This window comes from Heliconius melpomene, chromosome 20 (genome assembly GCF_056956725.1).
Source record: "Heliconius melpomene rosina isolate 202511_hmr_F chromosome 20, ASM5695672v1, whole genome shotgun sequence".
NCBI classification, from domain to species: Eukaryota; Metazoa; Arthropoda; class Insecta; order Lepidoptera; family Nymphalidae; genus Heliconius; species Heliconius melpomene.
In genome coordinates this window covers 12,812,603-12,823,667 of record NC_140408.1, presented here as the reverse complement: position 1 = coordinate 12,823,667, position 11,065 = coordinate 12,812,603, and the positions used below count along the sequence as shown (strand labels likewise).

The following is an 11,065-nucleotide window of genomic DNA, read 5'->3' as shown; positions in this document are numbered from 1 at the left end:
AGTAATGGAGTGTCTTTATGCTTGGTTGCTAGGTTTCCTCTGCCCACCCTGGATTACATCGAGAAGAAAAAAAAAAGAATCTGCAAATAGGGGGTGGTTGAAGATACAAAAATAAACGAACCACGTCCATCATATATATAGTTTATTGACTCAACATCAAATATATATATAGTTTATTGAGGGTGGTGCCTACAGTCCGGGCATAATGTATGCGATGTTGTGCAGCGTGTCGGCGACGAGGCGAGCGGGGGGCGCGAGGGCGGGCAGCGCGCGCGCCACTCCCAGCAGTGGGGCCAGCGCGCACAGCAGCGTGTCCAGCAGCACCGACACCGACCCCGACACCGCGATCTGCCCCTGCCCCCACACGCACTTTTATATTGTTTACTTTCATGTAAATTCAGTCAGTAGTTTTTGTGTGAAAGTGAAACAAGCATGCATCTGCACCAACTTACTTTGAATATAAATATTTATTTAAATTAATATTTTAATTTCCTCGCTATGGTGTCGAAGCAAAGTGCGGCGTTGAGTTCCACTACTCAACACGCAATGTTTTCTGAATTCGGCGGGAAGTGGGGAATGAAGTGTCTCAATGTCTGACGTTCAGCAGTGCACTATGACGTTGAAGCGGAAACCAGGTCGACAAGGGCAAAGTAGATAGAGAAAAAAAAGAGCAGTCTCTAGGACTAGGACATTGTAGGTAGCTATATACCTGACTTAGCGACGTAGGTGGAGGGAATTTGGGAATCTAGTGTTAAGACACCCTGTTCCCATTAACCTACTTGGACACATAAAAAAGTTCGAAACTAAAAAAAAACTTTTTTTTACCTCATGTTCCTTTAACCTTTCGCCTATAATGGCCAAACTTTCGCCCAAAAGACGTAAATGGGCCGCTACCTCAACCGGTCCGCAACCTGTGACCCGGTACACTACAGACACGCCCGCTGCTGAACTGGAGGAACTTGGCTAGAAAAGAGATAAACATCGATTTTTTGCTTTTACTTTACAGATTTTCTTGCATTACTTAATAAAAGTATACATTTCTTCACTCTGGTGTCAAGGCAAAGTGCGGCGTTGAGTTCCATTACTCAACCCGCATTTCCTCCAGAATTCGGCGGAAAGTGTAGTGTAGTACCTTAACACGAGGTTTCCTCTGCCTACCTGCTGTGTGCGAAATGCAGCATGAAGCTGATTGCTTAACACAACCACCGCAATATTGATTAATATTCTATCTATATTTTTTAGACTGTCGTGGCGCAAGAATTGCCACTCAGGAAATTAAAATATTCAATATTTTCATATATTCCCTGCGGTAACGAGGCGACGTGGAGTAACGCCACTCAACATGCAATGCCTCGAAAGTATCTTAAAGCGAATGAAGTTACTTGGCAGAGGGAACCTAGTGTTACAACACTACATTCTCCACTTTCCCAAATTCCGGAGGCATTGCGTGCTGAGTGGCAGAACTTAACGCCGCAGTTTGCCTCAAATTTAAATAAATATTTCATTTCCTCGAGTGAGAATTGAACCAGTCACATTTACTCTTGCACTTAGGGCCCTGTGCCACGACTGCTCTCAATATGTACAAATAGTATAGTATATAAATACCACTAAAGCCTGTTGCGGCGGAGTAACTGGACTTTGCTTGATTTGACTTCTGTTACTCAATGGTCTTCCTGGACCTTGGCTGGGCGTGGATCTGATACCTGGAAAATTATAAATTACTTTTAAAAAGAGTATTGAAGTCAGTCCTAATATTAATATTGCTTACATTAATTTATCAACAATAGTAATGCGAAAGTCGAAAGAAAGATTATTTCTAGACATTTTTAAAGTATTTTTCACACACTAAGGAAACAAACATATTTAGAAATGTATCGAATCCAAGATCCAAAAATAACATATTGAGTGCGGGAACTCAACACCATACTTTTTCTAACAGAGTGTAGAAATTATTAACTGGAGTAGGAATCAAACTTACAACCATTACATTTAAATCCACTGCGCCATAATGATCTCATTTAATTAAGTATAAGTAAGTTTAAATAAAATAACATACTCGGATTAGAAATAATTTTGCTAACTCCAGCTTGGTTTTGATCTTTCTGCATTGCAAAGCGTTTGGCCTTCCTTTTCCATAGATAACGCTCATTGTAATTCACCTAAACATAGTCATACAAATAAAATTACCTACTATAATAAAAATGTTTTCACTACATCTACTCTACATCTAGAAAATAGAAATATTACACAAAAATTAAACACTTGAACATGGCAGAATTTGAACGCTTCTTGAAAACCATCTAAGTGCCCTGTGCATTATTACATTTTTCAATATTACTCATCTACGGTTTTTTGTGATATTATATGCATAAAGATCTTATTAGTTAATACTATAAATATGAAAGTATGTCATGCATAATCAACTATCAGTCATGGATGGATATTTGTTCCACTTTCATGCAGATATTAGATACTAAACAGATTTAAACAAAACCCTTTAATAATATAGCTTATGTGATGTAACAATTTGGCAATATGTATTCTTATTCTTCTATTCATACTATTATATTTTACTTACATTAGCCCACAATTCACCCAAGCGTTTAGAAATAGCCGAGAAGTCCATATCAGGATGTTTTCTCAATAAATCGTTACGAGCCTCCTTTGCCCACATCATATATGCTGTTATACGAGTTTTACCTAAAAAATTAAAAAAAATTATAGCCATATACAAATTTAACAAACGAAAATGAAAATGAAAGGTTGTGTGCATGAAAGGTTTATTAATATTTTTTTAGATGACATAGGAAAATTAAAATGTATGGGGTATACATATTTATGTTTTCTATAAAAGCTTTTTCTAAAAAATCTGAAAAGCCAAAGCAAAATTTAAGAAACAGACCTTTATCCTTCCTTTGAGCTTTGGCTCTTCCCACAACTTTGCCATCTTTAACTATCAATTTCTTCTTGCATTTCTCCATCATGTATAAAGAGTTTGCAGGAGTTCGAGTTGAACCATCTTCTGAACCTGAACTATCTGATTCAAGGCTGAAAAATGTTTTTTATTTAATATAAAATAAATATTAATTAAAAAATAAGAAATCTTAATTGGTAGATACTCTATTAAAAAATTCCTTAAGTGTAAGTAATCCATTTGTGTAAGCACAAAGTCCATTTGTTAACAATGGCTACAGGCAGGAACAGTGGGATACATCAAATGAAATAATAATTTATATAAACTTGTTATTTCTTTTAATGTATTCCACTGTTTACAATGTTTTTCTATTCCTGCCATCAGAGTAAGAATGTATCATATATCATATACCCCACCAAGTACAACCTGGTTAGCAATAAGTGTTTACCCTATGTAAATTAGTTTAGTAATTTTGCTAATCATGCCTTTATTAGGAATAATTTAGTACAAATCAAGCTTCATTTAAAGAATTTTGATTCAAAACTATATGAAAAAATCAATAAAACTAATTACGTAAACATTTCCCTAATTGATATTTTACTAATTATATTAAACTTCATCTAAAGTTTCCATAATAAAAATAAACTTTCTATGAACGTATAGAAGTTACCTATCAGCATTTTCTTCATTGTTTTCAAAATAATCAGATTCGCTACCCGACGCCGTGCCAGTGTCCTCCGCTGGCCTTTGCGGTGTAGACTCTTGGAACTCCATAGGTTCTTCGTGTTTAGGATTAGAATATGTTTTCACTGGTGTTTGACGACGAAATCTCGATTCTATATCATCAGGGGACTCGAAATCCATTAATTTCGAACTTTTCTTTCTTACCCTGCCACTACGTGATACCCCCGTCACTTCCAAATCTAAATTGATCCAAAAAATTCAAGATTATCGATCTTACATTAAAATACAATAAAAAATATGTAAAATGTCAAGTAAAATACTAATTTGATCTACCTTCTTGCATTTTAGGTGGGTATTTATTAACTTATATATCAAAATAAGCAAATACGCGGTTATTTATTTTGATATGAAACAACTGTCAATGTCAAAAAAGGAAGCGCCATTTGGATTTACTGTTTGGTGATGCAATATACTTGTATTAATTTTCTACTAAATCTAATTAGTATTGTTGTTTAAAATAAATATCGACGAAATTTTTATTTTACCTTTACCTACAACTTTTAAAATATTTACTAACAATATTTATTATATAAAAAATTATGGGTAAGAAATAAAAAAAATCATGTTTATAGTTTATTTCGAGACAAAATTTTTACAAAACCGACCAGCAGTGCTAACATGAACAGTAAAGTTAACATGTATTGTCCAATAAATAATTTTCACCTATTTCATTAGCCTTAGCCCAAACAAAAAGACTTACATACATAGAAAAATACGTAATAAAAGATTAAAAAGAAAATTTATTAAATACAAAGCTTGAAATTCTAATAAACAACAAGCGAACACTTATAATTAAGAATTTTATTTAAAAAAAATCAACTAATTCTTCCAAAAATATTGCCAAAAATGACTGCAGCACACATCAGAATGCCTAGTCCTGTCAAAATTTGATTTCCATCTATTGATACTGACGTTTCTTTTTCTTTGTCATCGTCGAATTCATGAGCTACAGAATTTAATGCTTTTGCTAATTCCGCATCAGATTTAGCGCTAGTTTGTGAAGCTGCTATTATTAATCGCTTTAATTCTTTGATTTGAATTTCTAATACGTGTTCTTGGTGATTGAGATGATCTGAAATAAAAATAGGCAACATATTTATTAACACCTTTTTATCTATACTCATAATAAAATCGTAACAGATTAGTATCTGAGGAACATGGAAAATATATAAGATTGTTTTTATCTGTGACAATCTCAGAAACGACTAAAACGATTTATATGGTTTTCAATATTGGATTCTGGCTCCTCTTATATTTTAATGTTTGTTTTATTTGAATCGGCTCACAAAAAAAATTATGTCAATATTTGTAAATACAATATAAGTGTTTTAATGAACTGGTTAAAACTTAAGCTATGCAAACAATGTATTGATATTATCTTTAAAATCATGTTATTAGGTCACTGTAAACATTTTTGCACAGTAATTAAGATCAGAAAATAAATAATTGTGTTATAATTTATATAATACATACAAGCGGGCGAAGTCACGCTGGGGCCTTAGTATGATATATTAATATAAAAGGTCCCTTTAAAATTCAATAATAAATTATATATTTTGAATTACAAACACTTAGAAAATGTAATAAACTTAATTTAATTTGACTCCATTTTTAATATTTAAGTTAAATTAAATATTGAATAATAAATAATATTGAAGGTCTTACCAATTAAAGATGCCTGTTTATTAATTAAATTATTAATATTTTCCTGCATTAAATCCAAATTGTTAGCGAGTTGTTCCTATAAAAAAGTATACAAAGTTAAAATATAGCTAAATCAAATATAGCTTAAGCATCATACAAAAATAAGTGTAAATAAAAATACATCATTTATATAAAAAAACACAACATGGCCTAAGATTGCTTATATCTGCAGGAATCTGTTTTTTTTGAGGAAACTTATATTCAAGAATAATACACGATTAGTAAAAAAAATTAATAAAATTGTCTTACTAATAGAGAATAGAAATAAAAACATAATATATTTAATTTTCTCAAGTGGGAATCCACCAAGCTACATCACTCTACATGAAATGTCTTAAAAATGGGACGATGCATGGGGAACAGAGTGTACTAATACTACACTGCCTCTGCCTACCCTTCTATATGAGGGATACAGAGTGAAGCTACATTACCTGATAAGCAAATTCGGTTTTCATAGCATCAGCAATATCTGCCCTGTTTGCTGTACCACCACCACTTCCACCTGCTATAGTATACAAAACACTTGCACTTCTAGCCATTTGTTGTTCCATCATATCTCTGAACTCCGCCATTTTGAGACGATTGTTTATTGTCGAACCTCCAATACCAAGTAAAGTACCTAGTAACGAAAAAATATATTCAAAATATTCAACTGGAGTCATCACTCAGTGATGTCATTTTTAGTTATATATTGTAAAAAATAATCTTAAAATCAGTTAACAGATGAGATCAAATCAATCAGTTGACTGATAAATCAAGGGACATACATAAAAATAAATATAGAACATACTTCTTTTTGAAAATTGGAACTATTTTTAGAGAAAGAACTGAGTGATTTTACCTTTGTTTACTTTTGTTTCTATGATGCATAAATGTAGATAACATAAATAAACATAAATTTAAAGAATTTATCAATTAACAAAATTATTAATATGCCATCCTCCTACTTTTTTTACTTACCAAGTATAGAAGCCACAATATACCAATATTTATTTCGTTCTGCGTGTGCTCTTTCCCTTTCATGCCCTAATTTGACGGCCGCCGACATTGTCGCGAACAACTCTCTTTCTTCTCTCTCTGCGTCAGAAAATAATGAACGCAATGCACGCTCTTGAATAATTAACTGTAAAATTAATGGTAGAAATATTTGGTATATAGCAACACTGAATGTGAGAAAATATTTATGTAACTTCTACTATAACTACTATTTGTCATTTTATAAATAATATAAATAAATTTTAAGTATAGTTTAAAATGAAATAATGTTTAAGTAAATAATATTTTCGTTAAAATTTTATTTAACATTAGCAGGAAAGGCAGGGAACCTAGTGGTAAGACACTCCACACAGAAGTGGTAGAATACAAACCCAATAATTAATTCAAAATAACTAATTTCCTTGCATGGAGATTGAACCCAAAACCACTGTTTATAGTAAGACACTATGTAACTGAGCTGAGGTGTTAAGTTTAATAAACAAATTCAAAGTTTAATAGCTAATTAATTTTATTTTAAAGACATACAAAGATCTTCATTACTTTTTTTTACATATAACAGGGTTAGGCTGATTAAATATTAGCCCAATATTATTATTTAATTATAAAATATAAACATGTCCTGTAAATATAATAAAAAAGTCAACTATAACTGTTAAGTAAACTATAGATTCCAAACCCCAGTGGAACGCTCATCTGGAAGCACTTGCGGATAAACTCAGCTCTGCCGCGTTTGCAATTAAAAAAGTAAGACAAATGACGGATATTGACACTGCCCGACTAGTCTACTATAGCTATTTCCATAGTATTTTATCTTATGGAATGCTGCTATGGGGCAGTGCTTCAGACATAAATTCAATAATTATCCTCCAAAAAAGAGCCGTGAGATATATTTATAAACTAAGAGCGCGAGATTCTCTGCAAGATGTTTTCAAAGATGCAGGTATTCTTACAGTTGCTTCCCAATTTATATACTATAATATTCTCTTTGTCCGACAAAATATACATTGTCATAGTAAACATAGTGACAATCATACAATAGAAACAAGAAATAAAGATAAGTTTGTTACTCCAAGTTTTCGCCTCCAAAAAGTTAATAAATCTTTTATGGGTCTGAGCATATGTGTATATAATAAAATTCCACAGTGTATTCTAGATTTGCCACTTCCAAAATTTAAAATACCAGTAAAAAAAATTCTAACAAGTAAAGCTTATTACACTGTTCAAGAATACTTAGAGGACAAACATGTATGGAATTAATGTCTATTGAATGTAATGCAGGATAGCTGCCAACTAATGTAATAGATTGTACCATTGATTTTGAAAAGAGCAACTGTTGAGTTTCTTGCCGGCTCTTCTCAGCAGAACTGCCTTCCAAACCGGTGGTAGCTTTTTGTTCATATGTTCATTCGATGATTCAAAAGTGCTTATTATAAGTTTATTTGAATAAAGAATATTTTGAATTTGAATTTGAATTTTGAATTTGAATTTACTGTTGTAGAGAAGTAGCATGGCATGACTTTAAATGGTTGTGGGTTTGATTCCCACTCAGCACAATGATTTACTTTTATTTCTTTGCTTTGGTGACAAGGCAAAGCACAACATTGACTCCTGCCAATCATCACACAATGTTTAAAAGATTGAGTGGTGTGTATGGTTTTAGGTTCCCTCTGCCCAATGCTATATGGAGAATACAGTGTAAAATAAAAACAAATATAATTTATTACCTTATGTTCTTCAGTACAGAGTTGTAAATATTTATCATCCCCTTTCATAGTATTTTGCATTTCTGAATGTAGTTCTTTCAGTCTTGATTCAATGGAAGCTAGTTCTCTGCCTAAGTCGCGCCTTCGATCTTGTGCTGTCACAAATCTTTCCTAAAAATCAAAGAATATATTTAATATCATTATTAATTAATAAAATACATATTAAGCAAAGAAAGATTTTTTCATTAATTAATAAACGAAAATAAATTTTCCTTTGCAAATAGCATGAAGCTGAAAAAAATGTAAACAATTAGGTTTATGTATGAGTAGTATTGCAAAGATAGTTTTAAATTCTGATGCCCTTCTTCAATTAAATAATTAGTTAAAGTATTTTAAATGAAACTTCATTTTGAGATAGTAGAACTTTGATAACATATATAATATGTAAAAAAATATATGAAAGCTACATTTCACTAAAAAAGAAACAAACCTGTGCATCAATAACAGTGTTTTGTATAGCCATTATTTCCTCAATTCCTGTGAATTTCTCATATCGGGACACTAATTCCTTCACTCTATTAGTAAGACTTTCGTGCTTGAACTTTTCGGCTATTTCAGACACTTTGGATGCGGGCACATACTTGGTTAACAACTGATCGACTTTTTCCCGACTGCTGGTCCTAATTTGTGGCAAATGTATCTTATCTTTAACCCTTTGAGCGATCTGACGGATGCGGTCAGCCATTTTTTCATAGCAAAAGTATTATTTTTAGTGTAATTCTTATTCTATTCGCATTTTTGAGGAATATGATATCATTTTATATCAGTCTGCTGTCAAAGTGACATTGACATTGACAAGTGATGCAAATAATAATCACAGTCACACAATGATAATTATGAAGTCTATCTTTACTTTTATAACTATTCTTCACTTGCGTTCAGAAAAAAAGTTTGAATTTTTTGTATATTTTTCTACTTGGGTGAATGATGAGATCTTATAGTTTTGTTTGTAATGCAATATTTTTTTGCCGCACGCTGTATCCCACATATAACAGATTAGGAAACTTGGGAACCTAGTATTAAGAATTTAAGACACTCCGTTCTTCACTTTTCACCGAATTCTGGAGGCATTGCGTGTTAAGTGGCGAAACTCAACGCCGCGCTTTCCCTCATTACCAGAGTGAGCGCCACGCTTGTGCCCGTAAGCCACGACTGACCTGAAATCGGCTATAATTATAATGTAATGAATAAAAAAACTATAGAATTAGTAACTATCGTATATACTAATATAAACTAAGTAGTAAAACGAGACTAATCTATAATAATAAATAGAAATAAACAATAAAATATATGCAGCAACCACTAATGTCCATAAAAAAATTGAGACAAAGAAAACTTTATATTTTTTTATGAAGACATAATTATATGTATAATATACGCTAAATACTATTTAGAAAGAAATAGAATTATTAACTTGTAAATAGTTTATTTAAAATTTTAGCCACTAAAATCCTAAAAATGTTTCACATAGCGGTAGCCTCACATTTATTCAAAACTTCTCTATTTTGTTTGATTATTTTCAGCTTATGTTGCTGAAAATAATCAAACAAAAATAGAAAGTTTTTAAAAATTTAAAAAATATTTAAAAATTTGTTAATGAGATAAACCACCGCATAGAGATCGGATACAACGTGAAGCTGTTTTAATTTTTTCGCTTCAGTGTCAAGGCAAAGCGTGGCGTTGAGTTAGCGGAAAGTGGGGAGCGGAGTGTTTTAACATTAGGTTCCCTACCAGTGCCGGATTTAGACACAATAAAAAAAGAATCGAAAGAAAGGCGTGATATTGAGTTTTTGTCGCGCTATTTGTCGCGCAATTACTTAATGTAAATTTAAGGCTTATGTGATTTTCTCATGCATAATACCTACTATCAGAAAAGAGCCAAATTAAAATGTTACCACATGGGAAGGACCAACTTTCAAGTAAAAAAAGAATCATCAAAATCAGTTCACTCACTCATTACGGTATATTTACGAAACTATTTTACACAATATAGTTTTTTTAAATTGAATGCATTAGATACAATGTGCACTTTATCAAAATTTGCAACAACAATATACATTGTAAAACACAGTGTATTTATTTCAATGAATACTTAGATTTTAGAAATCAGAGATCAGATACAGTAGATAAAGGGCCGCAGCCGCCATTCCTTCGAGATAACCTATAAAGGTTATTTTTATATTGTTTAATGAAAAAAACAGCTTCAAAGATTGCATGCTATGTAGTTAACCAGGAAACATCGAATATTATGTTAGATGCTATACACACTTAACTTATGCTATTTTATTATTTCTTATAATTTAGCTGGACCTCTACGGTTCTACATTTGGTGTCGATGTCTTCAAAATCAAATATATCTCAGATCCTGCCCAGATCAACTGGCTTGCATTTCTTCAGGGACAGAGTACCCTCTTCCCTACCCAACCGGTGTCGCTGTAAAAACCAATAGGTCTAACAGCATTAACCTCATGATCGAAAAAAAACCCCTGATGTAATAGTTACACAACAAAAATAAACCTATAAGAATGTCCAGTAATTCAGAAGATGATCATAAACAGAGACAAATAGAAAAAAATTTCAGAAAAAATTACAGTTACAATTTCTGCTATAGTACTTTTTAAAACATTGTTTGTTTATTATAACAATTAAGTGAACTTGTATTAAGTTCAATTGATGCTAGATAAACTACGACTATCATCGTTAAGCATTGTTTTTTTCTTCTTTTTATCGGGTTGATTGTATTTGTAAGTTATACTATTAAATAAAAAGAAAACAATATTTTTTATATATATATAAATTTCGTATAATCTTAAATTTCGTATTGCCATGTTATAACTGTCAGCTTGAGCCTTTATACAAAAAAATAATATAAAAAGATTAAGTGAATATTAAGTATATTGAGATGTGATTACAGTTGGCGCCTTGTATTATTGTGTTCGTAATT

General features: G+C 31.8%; 2 protein-coding genes across 3 annotated transcripts; both read right to left on the bottom strand.

Annotated features, from left to right (window-relative positions):
• Nucleotides 1-125: 125 nt before the first annotated feature.
• Nucleotides 126-4,073, bottom strand: LOC146528082 (HMG box-containing protein 4). Of its 2 annotated transcripts, none has more exons than XM_085205403.1 (8): nucleotides 3,932-4,073; nucleotides 3,585-3,837; nucleotides 2,903-3,048; nucleotides 2,579-2,700; nucleotides 2,057-2,159; nucleotides 1,606-1,703; nucleotides 826-963; nucleotides 126-369 (listed from the first exon to the last, which is right to left on the bottom strand). In XM_085205403.1, the coding sequence occupies exons 1-8, from the start codon at nucleotides 3,939-3,941 to the stop codon at nucleotides 190-192; spliced, it is 1,050 nt and encodes a 349-aa protein (XP_085061529.1). In that variant the 5' UTR covers nucleotides 3,942-4,073; the 3' UTR covers nucleotides 126-189. The 2 variants fall into 2 exon arrangements, with proteins under 2 accessions (XP_085061529.1, XP_085061530.1); XM_085205404.1 differs by having other exon boundaries at nucleotides 126-354.
• A 145-nt stretch (nucleotides 4,074-4,218) lies between these two features.
• LOC146528081 (mitochondrial potassium channel-like) lies at nucleotides 4,219-8,920 on the bottom strand. The gene is made up of 6 exons (XM_085205402.1): nucleotides 8,552-8,920; nucleotides 8,083-8,232; nucleotides 6,323-6,485; nucleotides 5,794-5,981; nucleotides 5,324-5,399; nucleotides 4,219-4,730 (listed from the first exon to the last, which is right to left on the bottom strand). The coding sequence occupies exons 1-6, from the start codon at nucleotides 8,804-8,806 to the stop codon at nucleotides 4,474-4,476; spliced, it is 1,089 nt and encodes a 362-aa protein (XP_085061528.1). The 5' UTR covers nucleotides 8,807-8,920; the 3' UTR covers nucleotides 4,219-4,473.
• Between the last annotated feature and the right edge of the window lie 2,145 nt (nucleotides 8,921-11,065).